At 42.5% G+C, this 18,050-nt stretch overlaps 2 protein-coding genes across 4 annotated transcripts in view; both read left to right on the forward strand.

Annotated features, from left to right (window-relative positions):
• The window catches only part of CFAP206 (cilia and flagella associated protein 206), a 16,255-nt gene extending 11,609 nt beyond the window's left edge, over positions 1–4,646 (forward strand). For both annotated transcript variants that reach the window (XM_083608365.1, XM_083608364.1), the window contains exons 10-13: positions 1,101–1,241; positions 2,570–2,763; positions 3,647–3,790; positions 4,372–4,646. In XM_083608365.1, coding sequence (XP_083464491.1) covers positions 1,101–1,241; positions 2,570–2,763; positions 3,647–3,790; positions 4,372–4,602 — 710 coding nt within the window. In that variant the 3' untranslated portion in view covers positions 4,603–4,646. The remainder of the gene's footprint in view (positions 1–1,100; positions 1,242–2,569; positions 2,764–3,646; positions 3,791–4,371) is intronic.
• Positions 4,647–5,492: 846 nt separating this feature from the next.
• Positions 5,493–18,047, forward strand: SLC35A1 (solute carrier family 35 member A1). Of its 2 annotated transcripts, none has more exons than XM_083608423.1 (8): positions 5,493–5,635; positions 8,793–8,970; positions 12,257–12,416; positions 13,917–14,069; positions 14,857–14,923; positions 15,724–15,900; positions 17,121–17,255; positions 17,585–18,047. In XM_083608423.1, the coding sequence occupies exons 1-8, from the start codon at positions 5,620–5,622 to the stop codon at positions 17,713–17,715; spliced, it is 1,017 nt and encodes a 338-aa protein (XP_083464549.1). In that variant the 5' UTR covers positions 5,493–5,619; the 3' UTR covers positions 17,716–18,047. The 2 variants fall into 2 exon arrangements, with proteins under 2 accessions (XP_083464549.1, XP_083464550.1); XM_083608424.1 differs by lacking the exon at positions 5,493–5,635 and adding an exon at positions 5,779–6,216.
• The last annotated feature ends 3 nt before the right edge of the window (positions 18,048–18,050 follow it).

The raw sequence follows: 18,050 nt of genomic DNA on the forward strand, positions 1-18,050 counted from the left end.
TCCTGGTATGTCCCACGGAGGACCATACAGTCTTCAAACAAAAACAGCTTGGATGTCCCAGGCCACAGGGAGGTTAGGCTGGTCTCAACCAGAGCCAGGGCTTTTTCAGCTGTGGCCCCGATCTGGTGGAATGCTCTGTCACAAGAGACTAGGGCCCTGCAGGACTTGACATCTTTCCGCAGGGCCTGTAAGACAGAGCTGTTCCATCAGGCCTTTGGCCAAGGCACAGTCTGACCCCCTGCTTTGGTAATCCTCATAGAACTCTAGCCCAATGGTTGCTATTAATTTGATTCTGAATTGATTTTAGAATGAATTGATTTTAGAATGCATTTCAATTAATAGATTGTGGATTTTATGTAAATTGTGCTACTTTTACTGTTGTTAGCCGCTCTGAGCCCGGCTTCGGCTGGGGAGGGCGGGATATAAATAAAAATTTGTATGGCTGCCCAATAACATATGTTCTCTGGGTTGCTCTCAGAAAATTAAAATAGAAAAAATAAAATGCAGTATCAAAACCTCCTGTGCTGCAAACTGTTCCTAGGCCACACTATAGCCTCATCTTTCTAGATGAATTGTGTTATTATTTGGGGGGGGGAATATGTTTTAGAATAAATGTTTTGTGAGCTGTTCTGAGGGCCAATATTGTGGATATAAGTAATAAATAAAAGTTGCCCTGAACCTTCCCACCTAATATGAAATACTAGATTATTCAGTACCTCACTAGGTACTTGTGCCATGGGATTCAGTGGTCTCAACCTTCCCCAGTAACCATGTGTATACATGAGTATGATCTGGGGTGTTTCTAGGTGGGACCTCAATGTTGCAAATGGGCTATTGAGATACAGCAAATGGGTCCTTGGCAACAGGTTTTTAACATCATATTCCCCCCCAGAAAGGGAACATCTTGATTAAATGCTGGGGGTAGGGGAAATATACTCTGTCATTTTGACACCAACAATATTGTGTGGACATTGCAACTAATAATAATAATAAAAATCTGCATGCATAAGCAATTTTCTCCTGCAATAAATACCTGTCTGGAAGCACATTTTCTGCTACTGAAAATATATCCTAAGCTGCTGGTTTTTTTTATATTTCAGATAGCAAAGTAAATCCCGCTGACTTTACCGTAGAAGAATGGCTCTTCCCAGAAACCACCATTAATTTCAGCCAACTGCAAATTCAGTACCATGGGTTTTGTGCTTACACTTTTGCAGTGAAAGATGGTCTTCTTATCCCAGGTTTGCCAATTGTAGATAAGTCCAGGTTGCTTTTTAAGAGCATTCTTACTGCTTCGTATTATGTTTTAAGTTGTAGACTGCCTTGATTTAGTTTTATAGAAGTTTGGTGTATAAATAAAATAAAAATATCTGACGTATAAGGAGCTTGCCACCCAAACTACTGGGGCTTGGCTTATAAATGGAGATGGAGAAGAATTTGAGGCAGTAGGAATGTGGGGGTGAGGAGGGAAGGAACAGTGACAAATATTTGGTAGTTGGGAGATAAAGCTGAGGAAGGGAATTAGAAAATTGGTATACACAGTGATCGATGGTAGCTGGGACAGAGAAACAATCGAAAAGAAGACATATCAACAAGACAAAAGGGCAAAGCCAATCAGTGCCAGAAAGAGATCTATTGGAGACTAATTCTCTTGGTTGGAGAGAAGAGGGATGTCGGAGCCTCCACTGCTTTAACAGCACCCTGTTTAGAATTCCATTCAAAGCATAAATTTGTATTTGTTTGTCCAGCAAAGAAACTAGAATTTAACAGTGCAATTTTTAAAAGGGTATTACTATTTTTACTGATGTAATCCACATCATGCAGGATTAGCTACGAAATACTGTATTTTTTGCACCATAACACTCACTTTTTTCCTCCTAGAAAGTAAGGGGAAATGTCTGTGCATGTTATGGAGCGAATGCCTATGGATGGCGGGGGGATCTGCTGCAGTTGTGAGCAGAGGATCCATGGTTCCCCTTCCTTCCCTCCTCCATGGCTCGCTTTGAAACAGCAAAGCGGGAGAAGAGCCGCTGAGTGGGGAGGAGAGAGGGACAGATAGCCTGCTTGCTTTAAAGGAGCAAAGCGGGAGAGGAGAGGAGCCTTCTCCTCTTATACCCCTCTTCATCATTATTAGCAGCATCTTTCTCCACCCACCCCACGTGTGTTCCTTCTCCCCTTAAACCCCTCGCCTGCATTATTAGCAGCATCCTTTTTTTGCATTGGGCTACCCCAAACTCACCCTCAGATCACATGTCTGTGGCCACAGCATGAACCACAAAAATCATACATCCACTGTTTCGTTCAGAATATTTTTTTTCTTGTTTTCCTCCTCTAAAAACTATGTGCGTGTTATGGTCGGGTGCGTGTTATAGAGCGAAAAATACGGTACTTTAGTCTTGTTCTTAGTTCATAGAAAGTGATTTGCTGGGGGAGAGCATGATTTAAAGTTGACTGAATTTTCAGACAGGTTAGACACTAGAGCCATTCTTAATTTCAGAAGTGAAAACACTATAATCTGCATCAGGAATGTCATGAAGAAATCCTGTGTTCTTTTGCGCTTTGTTATCAGCGAACTTTGCTGTTGGAATCCTGAAGTTTCGGGAGAAATACTATGCCTTTAGTTCCAAGGAAGCGGCATATAATTTTGCCAAGAATCCAGAGAAATGCGTTAAGATGATTGCAGAAAAAGCAAAGGAATCTGCAGAGCTTATTCAGCTGCTTGAACTTCATCAGCAATTTGAATCCCTTGCCCCTTATTCTCAGGTATTCAACACATTTATCCCTTACCTATTTAGGCCACTCCAAGAAAGCTTCATTCTAGAGTAAAGCCAAATAAGAGGCAATATGATAGAACTTATGCATAGCATGGAGAAAGTGGATAGAGGAAAGTTCTTCTCCCTCTCAAAATGTGTAGATATCCAAGGAAGTTGAATGTTGAGAGATTCAGAAGAGATAAGAGAAACTACTCCTTCACACAGTATGTAGTTAAACTGTGGAGTTCTGTCCCACAGGAGGTAGTGATGTCCGCCAACTTGGATGGTTTTAACAGGGGAGTAGACAAATTTATGGGGGACAAGGCTATCAGTGCCTACTAACCACAATGACTGTGTTTAGTCTCAACTGTTGGATGCAGTATGCTTCTGGGAACCGTAGGAGAGGAGAGTGTTCTTGTGCTTGGTCCTGGTTGTGGGCTTCCCATAGGTTTCTGGTTGGCCACAGTGAGTACTGGATGCTGGACTAGATGGGCCATTAGCCTGATGAAGCAGGCTCTTGTGTTCTTATGCTCTAAAAGCAATATAGGTACCATTTTAATAATACAATAAGTTGATCAGGAAGTATCTCAAAGAAGAGGTACTTCTTAATGCATAAGGTTGGTGCCACACTTCTTGTTTTGGCAGTGTCTTGTCCTTACTAGTTCATTGTGGGTTTAGCTGCGGTTAGCATGGAGAATAGCACAGTTCCAGAGTGGCTTGTGGTAGTTGGATGCATTGGTTCAGTACACTCAACACTCCAAACAGCCCCATCTGGAAGTGTGCTAAATGATGTGGTGTTGAGATATCTTCCCTTTTAGTTTTTATCTAATGCTTGGTTGGAAGGTGAAAATGTGGAAATAAAAAATAGCTATTCCTTTTTGTTGTTGTTACAGATCAGAGCCAAAGACAAGAAGAGTATGAAACCCATCACAAAATGTGACACCAGTACTCAGACGGACGTCCATATTTTGCCACCAAATATTGTGAAGAACTATGAGTGGAATGAATGGGAACTGAGAAGAAAAGCCATCAAACTGGTTTGTGTCAACATGATTTAAGAGACTAGTTCAGACAAACTACAGATAACAATTATCTCTCAGATCTTTTCAGACTTAACTCCATGCATTTGACCTTAAATTTTTTAGCCCCTCCATCTTTTGTTCTCAGCTTTGTTTGGAATAGCATAGTGCAACATTCGTGCTGAAGCTTTTACTTTGTTGCTTTAAAATGTCTAAACTTCCCTTCATTGTGTCTGGGTGGTGTACAATAATGATAATATAAATAAATATATAAACATCACATATCCTTCATAACAATAAAACTGACAGGTAACAAACCTATGAAGCAGGCAGTGGCAATAAAATGAATTAAAATGCCTGGGCAAACAAAAAGTCTTGATCTTGCACCAAAGAAATGGAAAGTGCTTTCCCCTTGCTAGTTCATTGTCGACATAGGCTTTATACACATCCTAGAATTTGATCAGTTTATTCAATCCACCCTTGATAAGAAAGTATAAATCATTTATAAGTCTTTCAGGCAGTGCAATCCTTTAACATAATCTCACGTTATGTTAAATGCAACTGTGATTATTCTTTTATCTTTGTTTTTTTATATTCAGGCAAACTTGCGTCAAAAGCTAACTCACTCAGTGCAGACCAATCTAAGTCACATGAGAAGGGACAACTGCAGCCAGGTGTACCCACTGAAGGATAATGGCACACAGACCAAGCGTGAAAGCAATACTAATGTACCCAAACCGCAGATTTTCCTGGCTGGTCTCCGTGGAGGAACACCTCCAACTACCCGCATGATCAAAATCAACTTAACAAGAGCAGTTGATGAAACATAAATGACAAGTCCTTCAATAAATGAACTTTAAAAACAAAAAACAAATTCATTGTGTCTCATTTTTGTTCTATTATTTCAAAGGCAATCTTTGTATCATTAATGGGGCCAGATGAAAGGTATCATGGGTAAGTTGAGTCTTCTATCCCCAGCCTTGTCCCCATTGTAGCATCCTGTATTGGAAGGTGCAGTACTAGCTATATTTGTGGACTGCTATTCCTCACCATGCAATGCTCCCAGCTATCCTGTGTCAATCTTAGCAATTAGCCCTCCCATTCTGAATACCTTTTTTTCCTTCTTTTTGAGGGGACAACGGGAAATTCACTTTTCCTTTGGACTTGGATTTCATCTTAAGAAATATTTCGCATGACTGTAATTGTGCTAAAGACACTGAAATTCTGGTTCCTTGAGGCCTGACTGTAAAGTAGTGAAGAAATCTAGAATTTTAATGCCGGTGTTTCCTGCTTGGAAACCAAAGGCAGCGGCAAAGTCCCGACTTTTCCTACCTTGGGTATCATTTTGCATTGAAAATATTTTGCGTATTTATTTGAACATTTTAAGAAATTCCCGGCAGTACAGCCCGTTATCCCTATATTGCTACAGCAAGCTGGAGGCGGCAGTGAGTGGAAGAGCGTGGCTTGGGGGGTTAAAAAGAAAACAAAATTAGCAATTACATATAAAAGCTCTCTATATGTGTGTGAGGGAGATCTATAGCTATATACAAATCACAAATTAATAGGGCGTACGTATGATACTGTAGTGCAGAGTAACGTGCTATATACGTGAAAGCATCCACTATGAACTCATGTAACGTTTTAAACCGGGGCAGGCTGCGCGCGCACGCAATACCCTCCTCCTGCGGCCATTCCCTTCGCTTCCGGCGGAAGTAACGACGCATCCTGCGCTCCAACCATAGAGCGGCTAGTCCGCTCTAGCCTCCGACGGTTGCTCTCTCTGGTATGCTGGGAGGCTTGGCTTGGCGGGCTTGAGCGCTCGCCGAGACGGATTCCTTTTGGATACCATGGCGCCTCCGAAAGGTGAGTGAGAAGCAGCCTGCCGCCGCCGGTTTCCCCGTTCTGCGTAAATGGAACAGTCCGTTCTACTGAGGCAAATAGCCAGGCGTCGTCCAGTTACTTGGAAGGCGGGGGGGGGGGATGTGAAGCGGGGTGGGGGGGAGTTTGGAGACCTTCTGCCTGATAAAGCGAGCGCGGAGGTGGCTGGCACCGGGGACTCCGGGGGCAACAAAACCGGCCCGGCTGCCTGGCAGCTCTGCTGGAAAGCGGCTGTCGCTCAGCGTCTCTCTCTGCTCTTGTGTCAAGCAGGCGAAATAGTACAAGGTTCCTCGATGGAAGACAGTGCTTCCTCCCCTTCCTGCCCCTCTTTAAAGACATGACATGTCGGGGTCTCGCCAGGATTTGGGGAGGGGGGGCTGAACCCAAAATGTTAATTATAACGAGTTTCCGCTCCCCATTCCCTCTCCTTCAGGTTGCTTAGGCGAAAGAATAGCCCCCCTTGAATCTCCCTTCGAGCATGGAAATAATTGCTGACTTTGTCTGTGAACAAAGACTTGGAAACCTTTAAGCAGCCGCGTCTGGCATCATCCTCTCCTGCAAAAGGTGTAGGATGATGCTCTTGTGTCACTCACTTGGCAACGTATTGTAATGGCTGTTCTTGTGCAATGACCCTGGTCCAGAAGGCAAGCTCTTCCTCTAGATCCATGTGTACAGTGGTACCTCAGGTTACATACGCTTCAGGTTACAGCCTCCACTAACCCAGAAATAGTGCTTCAGGTTAAGAACTTTGCTTCAGGATGAGAACAAAAATCGTGCTCCGGTGGCGCGGCAGCAGCGGGAGGCCCCATTAGCTAAAGTGGTGCTTCAGGTAAAGAACAGTTTAAGGTTAAGAACTGACTTCCAGAACGATTTAAGTACTTAACCTGAGGTACCACTGTGTTTATTAATCGGTCTGAAATGCTAGGACAGATGTTTTCACATTAGAAAATAAATGCATCCAGGGATACATGAAATTGTAATGCAAGAAGTGGCTTGCCTATTGTGGTGTTAGAAACGTGCTTTCTCCCGTTTTTGAAAAATTGGGCCGAATAGACTTATTTACGCAAGCACTTTTGTGTGTGTGTTGTCATAAGGATGTTAGATGATCTCTGTTGGATCAGGCCAATGGACCATCTATTCCAACATCTTGTTCTCACAGAGGCCAACCAGATGCCTATGGAAAGCCTGCAGGTAGGACCCAAGGGCGACAGCACTCTTCTCACAATTCCCAGTATGATATTCAGAGGAATAGTGCCTTCTACAGTGGAGGTACAATAGCTAATAGCCATTGATGGGTTTGTCCTCCATGAATTTGCCTGTTCTTTTTTTAAAAAAGCAATCTGAGATGGTGACCATCGGGTTACAGACGCTTCAGGTTGCAGACACTGCTAACCCAGAAATAGTACCTCGGGTTAAGAACTTTGCTTCAGGATGAGAACAGAAATTGTGCTCTGGAGGTGCGGCAGCAGTGGGAGGCCCCATTAGCTAAAGGTACCTCAGGTTAAGAACAGTTTCTGGTTAAGAATGGATTTCCAGAATGAATTAAGTTCTTAACCCGAAGTACCACTGTATATGTGCTGCCTGAAGAAGTGCTTTCTTTTGTCTGCCCCGAAGCTTCCAACATTCAGCTTCCTTGGATGGCCCTGGGTTTCTAGGATGAGAGAGGAATCTGCTTTCCCTACACAGTGATAATTGCATCTTTTCAGATAATTCTGCTGTTTGCATTTAGCTTGATATACACCCAAATTAGGCTGAAGGAAATAGAGTTATATCTCTACCAGGGTGTACTCAGTTTAAATTATTGCAACAGTGCATCTATAATTGTACCTTGCAGGGATGTTTACACAGGCAAGGTGATAGTATGAGTAACAGGATTTAGTAATTCCCAGTCATATCATAATGTGGTGTAATGATTCAGGCATTCACTGTTGAGTTAATAAAGAAATAAAAGTTTATACAGATAAAGATAAATTGTTTAATCAACAGTCTGATTCAACTGTAACTATGTTATTTTTGGTGGCCAGAGACTAGATGATGGCTGTTCTACTATACATCTCTCCTATGAACAATCTGAAGTTCCTTGATTAGTAGCTTCTTATTTGCTGATCCTAAAATCAGCATGTGGAAATAATTTCATTTATTTCTGTTGGCCTTTGGTTTCAAGTAGAGTTATAGGTGCCAGATGAGGTACCATTTTGAAAATAGCCTACATGTATCTAGACCAGAGCTTTCCAAACTGTGTGTCGTCACATGTTAGTGTGTCAGCTGCAGTGTGTCAGTGTGTCACGCAAACACTCCCCCCCCCCTCAGGGCTGGAAAGGGGTTAATTTAACCTCCAGTTTGCTAATAAAACTGAATTACTGTGTCACAAAATGATGCATATCTAAAAAGTGTGCCACCAACATGAAACGTTTGGAAACCTCTGATCTAGACAGCCAGGAGTAGGATAAAGCACTCTCCTGCACCAGTTTGAAGGACCTTTGAGCCCTGGCCCCACATTCGCTCTTCTGACGGGATGAGCAGGACTGCTTTGGCATGCTAATCAATGAATCAATCGGTTAATGCTTATCAATTAAACAATTAATTAATTAAATGTATATCCCTCCGTCCCAAAGGAGCCCAGGGCAAACACACTAGTGCTAAACCAATACAGTTAAAAATAAAACAAAACATGTTTAAAACATCCCAAAACAATTAAAAACATCTGAAAGCAGTAACCTACTCTCACAGCTAATAATTTCAGAGTTGCCACGAACAGTATCTTTTGGCCATCCTTGGTAAACAGGAACATTTTAAAGTTCCTCCTGAAACTTAATTGTGAAGGAGACAGATGTGCCTCACCAGGGAGGGTGTTCCACAAATGAGGAAACCACCACCAAGAAGGCCCTATCATAAGTCAGTGCCAACAAGGCATCCCCTAGTGGTGGCACCACCAACAAAGTCACCTGCAGGTTTTAGGGTGCAAATCCTTCTCATGGTTAACTGTAATGTTTCTGCAGCAGGCCTGCCATAGCTTTTTGAATATAGAATGCTCCTGTTTTAAAACCTGTTTTCTAAGGACCAAACAGCAAACATAACTTCACTGTAGTTGTCAAGGTGGTTCACGTCTTGTGTCCAATAGAGCGATGCTTTTGTTTTTCAGAAAATGTCAGCTTGCTTTTTAAGTTGTACTGCTTGACGGTGATGACCTTGGTGGCTGCAACGTATACAGTAGCTTTGCGGTACACGAGAACAACAGAAACAGTTTTATACTTTTCAACTACAGCTGTCTGTATTACAGAAGTTATCAAGCTATTCCTAAGTTTGGGCATTTTAGCAAAGTAAGTATAAATGTCGATGAGTAAATTGGAGTGGCGTATTTGCTCTTTTTTCTGATTCTTTTATTTTACTTGTTTTGTTTCTTGCTATGGTTCATGTGGACTGTGTTAGGCTTCTGTGAGCAGGTGGTGTCAGAGGAGTCCTTCTCGAAAAGATGAGTTTTGAAACAAGTGAAAACATGCACATTTTAGTTTCCTAATCTCTCTTATGAATAGGTGTCACTGCCTTGAGTTCATTGCTTTGGATAAAGTTCAGAAGTCTGTGTAAATTAAGTATGGATGCTTGGCTGGCAGGTTTCTGGGTTGGTGTAGGCAGGAGACTTCAGAGTCATTCAAGAAGAACTTGTATTCTCACTAAGGCGGTATTGAAGGATTAGAAGCAATCTTCTGAACCATGTTGACCTGTCCTTCCTCAAATATGCCTATGATGTTCTAGAAGGATTCTCAATCAGAGGGCACTTATGATTTCTTTTAGCCTACACAGAAACTATTCAAATGGCTTCTCTCCCATGCTGGTAACATATGAATAATTGACTTTTTTTTGTCTTTTAATGGGACCCCAGGGCTGCTGCCTCATCTTGTGTAATGGTAGAGCTGGCCTTGAGCCTCATGGTGGGATGCTTGGGCACTTTCAGTAATAGTCACTGTTCTTGCTGCATCTTGTAACATGGTACAGTGGTGCAGCCTTGGCTAGGAATTTCTCTAGCCTCTCTGTCTCTCAGAGCCTCAATATTTCCCCAAATCTGTGAGTTTATACAGGTTGTTTATGAAACTCTATCTTATTCAGTAACATGCTCTGCAGCAAGGGGCCCTCCAGCTCCCATAATCCCTGGCCATTGGTCATTCTGGCAGAGGCTGATGGGAGTTGTAGTCCAGCAACAGCTGGAAGGTCACAGGTTTCCCGCTGCTTACTTAAATCATGGTTAAGTGTAGACTGCAAATTGCAAAGTAGAACTTCTGTCCTGAAGTGGGTTTGCTAATCTTGGTCTCGTTCTGTCATGGTGGGTGAGGCCACCCACCTGTCAATTACCTGATGTCACAATGATGGTGCTTTAAAGTGCCCGAGGCTTTGGCTTTACTACCCATCAGCTTTTTGCAGGCACTGGGTGTGTGGGTGAATTCCCCGCAGGGAGCTCAGTAAAGCACAGCCTTATCCAACAAGTGAAGAGTGGTAGAGTCAAAATCTGATTTTTCTTTTGCCAATGCACAATTGGGAACGCATGTTAAGGTTCCCAAATATGAATTGGCAGCTGTGCCTCTATCTGTCCCACACCTGACAACACAGGTCATGTCAGGTATGAGGCAAGCAGGTGAGTGTGGTTTTGGGGAAAACTTCCTCTAAGGCCAAAATTGAATCCCTGGGGGGCAAAGTTTGGCCAATGAGGTAGAAGTTGTCCACCACAGAATATGGGACAGAACCTGAGAGAGAGTTTAGTTCTGCAGGCTGATATAACCTCTGGTTTGTGCTAACCTTGGTTGAACTTTTTTTCTGAATTCAGCATTTGTCTTTTTGAATAAAAATCAGTTTGCCTTTTTGAATAAGCCAGCAGTCAGTCAGACTTAATCTCTTCTCCTGCAGTTGTCTTTGCCATCCTCACCTCTACTTTCCAACAGATGTAATCTAATATGTGTAAATGTTTTATTCCCCTTCTCTTGCAGTTGTGTCCCATTCGCTTCCTTTGTAAAGTCAGCTGAGAAGCACACGTTAGAACGGTGGGGGCTGATATGAGGGAGTGTTTAATCCCGGGTGTTCTCTGTGTTCAGAGTGAAGCAATCTTCTCCTTAACACTGCTAGATCCCAGAGTTGAGTCTCAAGGGGCAAAAAGTAGGTCACCAGTTATGGGTATCTTTTCTGAGGCCTGGTTTCAGCTGCATAATCACTTTAGTCACCCTGTAATTATGAGGGCCATATGAAAAAAATGACATTTCATGCTGTGCTGACTCCAAATACATAATTACTATCCTATCAAATTCAGAAATGACATAGATTCTTGAAATTGGGTCCCAGGAAAGCCCAACTTCCCTGGCAGGTATAATTTAAACAAGCAAGTCACAAGCAATGGCTTGGACTTTTGAAATATAGAGATAGCATTGACACGAAGAGGCTGTCCTCATTTTCGTCACAGGAGGTAGATTTAAGGGGAAACGGCTTTCTTGCTGTTTCACAATATATGGTGACATGTCATACTGTACTGGATTTTGTGAGATTGTGTATTTTGCAATTTTCCTGTACATACGTGTATGTACAATGGCCGTGTACAGGCTCTTTTACTTTTGTTCTCCCAGATCTCTGGTTCTCATACAAGGGTAATTTCACATGCACAGGAGTAAAGACAGTGTTCCTCTGCCTCCCCGCCCCGTTTTTCCCCCCCCATACACTACGAAATCATGGAGGCGGATAAAATGCATTTGTGAAGCTGTTCCTTTTTGCAGCAGGAACAGGACTGCTGACATCTCAGGTGGCTAAAATTAGGCCATCAAAGTGGTGTACTGTATAAGATAAAAATCCTGAGATTCACCTAATGTAGAGTTGCCATATGTCCGGAATTTCCTGGACAGAGCCAGTATTTGGGTCTCATAAACAGTGTCCAGGCGGAAATCACTTAAATGTCTGGGAAAATCCAGACGTAAGGCAGCCTATGTCGGAAGTATAGATTTTGGCAAATTTCATTTGTAATAATTATAATAAATTTCATTTTTATAAAAAGTTCAATAACTTTGCCAAAAAAAGCTCACTTTTTGAAATATGGCAACCCTACCTGATGAGCCACAACAGAGGACAGCTGCACAGCTTCTGCTGTTTTTATGGTGCCTTGAAATGGTATGTAAAGGGTGATAGGTAAATTTAATTAATTAAGTACTTTTAAAATCTGCCTTACAGCAACATTTAGAGGAAGTTTTAAAACCAACCAACCCAAAACCGAATGTTGTCTTCATTCCAGCACTGCCAACTGGAATGTCTGGTTTGCATTCTGTCACCCTCACGGCAGTTACAGTCTTTGTTTGTCTTGCGGAAGGAGGAAGAATGTGAATCTTAAGCTTTCCAGGAGACTCAGCACGACTCTCCTTCCTCCAGTTGGCTTCTGCTTTTCTCTTTTTTTGGAGGGCCTCAAGATTGATACAGGATAGGAAGCGGGTGTTGTTGACAAGCTCATCCTGGCAGCTGAGAGATTGTGGAGCTAGGCCTCTGTTGGGCTATTTCTGGATTGTTCTTGTTCTGCTGTACTATTGTCAAGCAGCTACAGTCATATTTGTGCTCAGAGCTTATTCTTCTTTAAATGTTTTCCAGAGAGACTGGAAGCCCGGGTAGACTATTGACATCTTTAAAAGAAAATGTCTTGGGCAGCCCTAAAGAGCTACTCAAATTAAGTGTTCCATCTCTTGTCTACGCCATCCAGAACAACATGGCCTTCCTGGCTCTTAGCAATTTGGATGCAGCCGTTTACCAGGTAATGGTTGATGTTTGGAAGCTAGATGCAGACTCCCTAACCCTTACCAGGCCACACTCCTCATTGGTCCTGCTTTGTAGCCACTGTGAGTGTTCTTTCCTGCTTAGAACAAGCCCTGGAGCTCTGACCACTCTTTGTGCTTGTCTGGGAGAGAGAGATTTTAATGTGCCTGGAAACACACCTACAGTACAAAGGTGAAATTAGCATTCCATCAATCAATCTTTATTGCGATCATAGTCCAGGCAATAGAAAGAAATTAACATTAGTTTCTATGCCCACTGGCATGTGGCCCCTGAAGCATTGTTCAGAGGGGGCTGTGGCCCTCAGGCTGGCAAATGTTCCCCATCCCTGAGCTATGATGGATGAGCTCATGCAAGTGTGCCCATCAACTGGCGGCTGCAACATCAAGCAACAGGTTGTGCGTGTGAAACAGCTATCACAAACAGAACACCCCAAACAGAACTTCTGCATTGTCTGATAGGAATTCAGGCGCAGTATCTTTTCAGTGGAAAATGGTTCACACTTTCAGCTGCTAGTCACGGAAGGGAAAAGTCATCCTGTGCGTGTAACTCTTTTCTGAGAGGAAGGGGATTGTTCACCAAGGAAGATCCTGCCATGAGCATAACATTCCTTACATGAACCAAGTAATGATGTTGGATGCAAACCAATATGCTTAGAACATGGGTGATGCATTAGTATAATAAAATCATAGAATCGTAGAGTTGGAAGGGACCCCAAGGGTCATCTAGTCCACCACCCTCTACAATGCAGGAATCTCAACTAAAGATTCCAATCTCTGCTTAGAAACCTCAAAGGAAAAGAATGGCAGATGAAGATAATGGACTTTTCGGAGCTAGCCGACCTGACCGGAAGAGTCCGCGACCAGAATGAGTAGGAGTACCAGGAAGAATGGATGAAATTTAATCATTATTTAGTTAAATACGTCAAGTTAAACTAATTGGAAAAAGCTTGCAATTACCAGTTAGGCTTAGGATTTAAATAAGTAATGTGATGAATTGTTGTGTTTAATACTGAATTGGGAAGAAAGACTGATGTTAAGTGATTAAGAGTTCAAGAACCTTGATTGGAAAGCCGTTAAAATGATGTGCATTGAAATCCAACTAGGGGGATACAAGGAAGTCACTTAACAATGTTAAGAAGCTTAGTTTTAATAAAGATATGATTTATGTTTGTTTGTGTATTTGTTAGTGTGGTTTTTTTTTAATTTTGTGAAAACCCAATAATTTTTTTTGAAAAAAATAAAAAATAGAAACCTCAAAGGAAGGAGAGTCCACAACCTCCCAAGGGAGTCCATTCCACTGTCAAACGGCTTTGACTGTCAGAAAGTTCTTCCTGATGTTTCATTGTATTACATTGTTGTTATAATGGTTGTGTTATATTGTTGTTATTAAATAAAGCAGGTTAGATATTAAACAGATTGTCTTTCTGCCCTTTTCCTAATAGCTAAATGAAACATGCCCTTTCTTTCCGGCTTCCTAGGTGACCTATCAGTTAAAGATCCCATGTACCGCTTTATGTACAGTCTTGATGCTGAACCGCTCTCTCAGCAAACTGCAGTGGTTCTCAGTCTTTATGTTGTGTGGCGGAGTCACGCTTGTTCAGTGGAAGCCAGCTCAAGCCACAAAAGTCCAGGTAAAGTTGATCACTGGGAGCCTTTCTCCATACCTGCTTTCTGAAATAAGTTGCTCGTGCATCAAGTTGCATAATCTTACCCTAAGGGCGTTGTGGAAGAGTATACTGCAGGGGTGGAGTAATTGCAGCCCTCCTGATGTTTCTCTACTGCAGCCTCCATCTTAATCAGGATGTCCTTTCCACACTGTAGGAATTGGGCCTTCTGTGTGTTGGCATCTGCCTTTCGGAAGCCCCTCCCTTTGAATATGAGACAGGCACTGTCTCTGTTGCCTTTTTGGTGCCTACTGAAGGCCTTCAGCAAGTTGAGACCTTTCCCAGTCTGTATTGGAACCATTTTTAAGATGTTCTTCGGATTTTGTTTTTTCACTGTTTTAGCACTTGTTTACCACCTTACGGTCCTCTGGGAGAAGGGGTAGTATATAAATGTAAGTAAGTAAGTAAGTAAGTAAGTGAATGAATGAACGAATGTCCTCATTGCATTTCAAGAATTAGCTAAGCTGTGGTATCCTGCAGCGGCTGGTTGAATTAGCAGGACAGGAAAGGAAGGAGCAGCTCTGTTGAGCGAGTGGATGACTGCCTGTGCTACATTGGCTCTCACCCTCTTTTCCCCAGAGACAATTGAGCACACTGAGAGTCAAATTCTGTAGTGCTGCTTGCATAGCACTGGCAGATGTTGCCAGATGGCCTAAGTCGTATTTTGTTGTTGCAGTAAATGTACGATCTGGCTTGACTTCTGGAAGTGACTGCAGCTATAAATAAACTTCCTCTGTTTTTATTTGTTCTTTAGATGGAGCAGAGCCCATTGATAGGCTTCGGTGCGATAGCCATTGCTGTTTTATGTTCAGGATTTGCAGGTAAAACCTTGTAGTTAAAGTTATCTTCAAGTAGCAGGCATTTATCTGTGACTGTGGCTAGTCCGACAGCAAAGGCCCCCTCTTACTTTACCTTGCCAGCTTAGAAAACACCATAGCACAGCTCCTTCCCATCCTTCTCAGGTAACATGGGAGAAGCTCTGGGAAGTGTCTTGGGTCACATCCACACCATACATTTAAAGCACTCTTATACCACTTTTGGTATGCGGGTGGCACTGTGGTGTCAACCACTGAGCCTTGGGCTTGATGAACGGAAGGTTGGCAGTTTGAATCCTCATGATGGGGTGAGCTCCTGTTGTTTAGTCCCTGCTCCTGCCAACCTAGCAGTCTGAAAGCACGTAAAAGTGCTTCGGCGTCGCGGCGTCAGCAGGAGGCCCCATTAGCTAAAGTGGTGCTTCAGGTTAAGAATGGATCTCCGGAATGAATTAAGTTCTTAACCCAAGGTACCACTGTACATTGTAGATGTGACCTATGTCGTAGCTCAGGTCTGCCCAACCTAGGTCTCTTTTGTAAGACAACTCCTATCATCTCTGGACATCAGCTCTACCTGTTAGGGCTAATGGGACTCAGGTGACAACAGCTGTTGGAGGGCATCAGGTTGGGGAGGGCTGCTGTAGCTGTTCCCCACCTCAGCATCACCTCTTCCACAAACATGTACGGTCGGAAGATGGTGCAAGTTGACCCTGGGTTTCTTCTCTCTGTGGTGTGTGGTAAATTACCTAAATCAAAATTTAATATATGGCAGGAGCCGTACATTGTTTCATCTCTCCCTTCCCTTTCAGGGGTATATTTTGAGAAAGTGCTAAAGAGTTCGGATACATCTTTATGGGTCAGGAACATTCAGCTGTACCTCTCTGGGATTGTAGTGACCTTGGTTGGTGTCTACATGTCTGATGGCGTTAATGTAATGGAAAAGGGCTTCTTTTATGGCTATACCCGTTATGTCTGGTTTGTCATCTGTAAGTATCCGATTGCCTTTTATCTTCAGTTCTACTTTTTTCTTCTCCAAGCTGGGGCCAGAGGTGTATGAGATCAGCTTGGGGAACATATGGGGCAGAGACATCACTGAGCACAGCAAATTAAATTCACAGTGGTCTACTGTTCTGCAGGAAATAATTTGGAAGCATGCACTTTCCAGGGGTGTCTGAAGATTGGCAAGAACTTAAGAATCATGGGGTGACTATCAGCTAGACTGCATGAAAGGAATTAGGGATACAGGAAGACACAGGCCTTATTTCCTGGGTTACAGAGAAATAAGTATTCAAGGTTAAGACTAACTGCTGTGCTGGCTTTCCAAAGGGACTTTAGGTGGCATAAGAAATGCAGGTAGGGCAGGTTAGTCACACTGGTTCCATTCAGAGAATAAGCCAAGATGTAAACAAGCCTTTTTCCTTGATATGCAGACCCCCCACCTGTCCAGAAATCAAACCAGGACATTGCTAACCATCATTTCCTATTTTGTCTGAAGTCCAAAACCTGAGTTACAAGCTTCGGAACAAGCCAGGATCCTAAACCAACTCCAAACCATGGTTTCCCAGTTTGGACATGGGGAACTATGCTTAATTGGACACTTCCTGGTTTGATTGGCTGTGCCATGTGCAAGTGTCGGTGTGTATAGGAAAAAAGCCTTGTTTGGATCTTAGTGTAGACTTTGATCTTGCCCATCCTTGCTTCCTGCTGTCGTATGTTGCTGAATCGGCTGCTTATGTTCCCGTATTGAACAGACGGGAATTAAAAGTTCTCTTAACGGCCTGTACTCGAGACTAGCACCAGCAAATATGGGCTCTAGATGTGCTGTGTTGAATCTTGCTGGGTGATGTCCAAGGATAGCCATACTCAAGAGCAGACCCATTTAAATCCATTGACTTAGTTACTTAGGTATTGCCCCATGACATTTAGGTCAGTCTTGTAGGGATGTAAACAGAATTGCTGGTGCAAGCTAATAGGTATAGACTAATACCAGGTTTGGTGTACCATGGGACAAGGGTATGCCATACTGGAACACAAATTTAATCCCCTAATGAGGTTGTGATACATGTCCCAAATGGACAGTATCTTCCATCCTTCAAAAGTTTTGCTATAAAAGGTATTTTCTTATTCGTTTCTTTGAACCCATGTGGTAAATAAGAAAAAGATGCCAGACACTTCATTAACAGGGATATCTCCGTTTGCTGTCTAGTCCTTTCCAGCGTTGGAGGTCTCTACACTTCAGTTGTTGTCAAGTACACCGACAACATTATGAAAGGTTTTTCTGCAGCTGCTGCCATCGTTCTCTCTACCGTTGCCTCGGTCCTCCTCTTTGGCTTACAGATAAGTACGTTGCTTTTGGCCACAGTCCACAATCTTAGGTGACGCTCCTTTGGTGCGTTTGTTTGGCATGGGCTTGAATAACTGTTGTCAGCTAATTGTATTATTGTATAATATTATAATCTGATGTTGTCGGCCCACAAACAAATTAGCAAGGGTTGACATTTCAAAACTGGCAGCATCTACTATTATTGCCAGATGGGGTGAAGCTTAAAGGTAAACTTAAATATGAAGTACACAGCAATCTGATAACGAGTTTCATATAAAAAAAGTATTCTGGAGTTTCTGTTTGGATCAGTGTGCTTTAAACCATGTGCTTTATGTTTTTCCCTTTAGCCATCACCTTCTCTCTCGGTGCCCTCCTTGTATGCATCTCAATATACCTGTATGGACTGCCTCGACAAGACACCACAAAAATCCAGCCAGCAGAAGCAAAAGGGTCAAAAGAAAATCTTATTAGTGTGTGATGTTTTGCATCATGAAGAATAGAAAAAGACAATCTAAAGACTTGACATGAGTGTTTGTTCCCTTTTTTTCTTTTTCCTTTTTAAAAAGCCTTAAACTGGTAATGCAAGATTGTTTGAACTAAAAGTGAAGTAACTCATTAGTGAAATGAAGGATTACACTGGAGGAATGGAAACTTCACTAAATTGTGAAGCACTGCTTTTCGTGTAACGTTGATCTGTGTTGGACTATGAAGAGTCTGTTCACCAAGAAGAATGAAGAAATTGAATGTGCAGTTTTTAAATATATATATATATATATATTGTATATAAAATAAAGGGGAATGCCATTGGAATTC

The sequence above is a fragment of the Podarcis filfolensis genome (assembly GCF_964270895.1).
Source record: "Podarcis filfolensis genome assembly, chromosome: 3".
In the NCBI taxonomy this organism is placed as follows: domain Eukaryota; kingdom Metazoa; phylum Chordata; class Lepidosauria; order Squamata; family Lacertidae; genus Podarcis; species Podarcis filfolensis.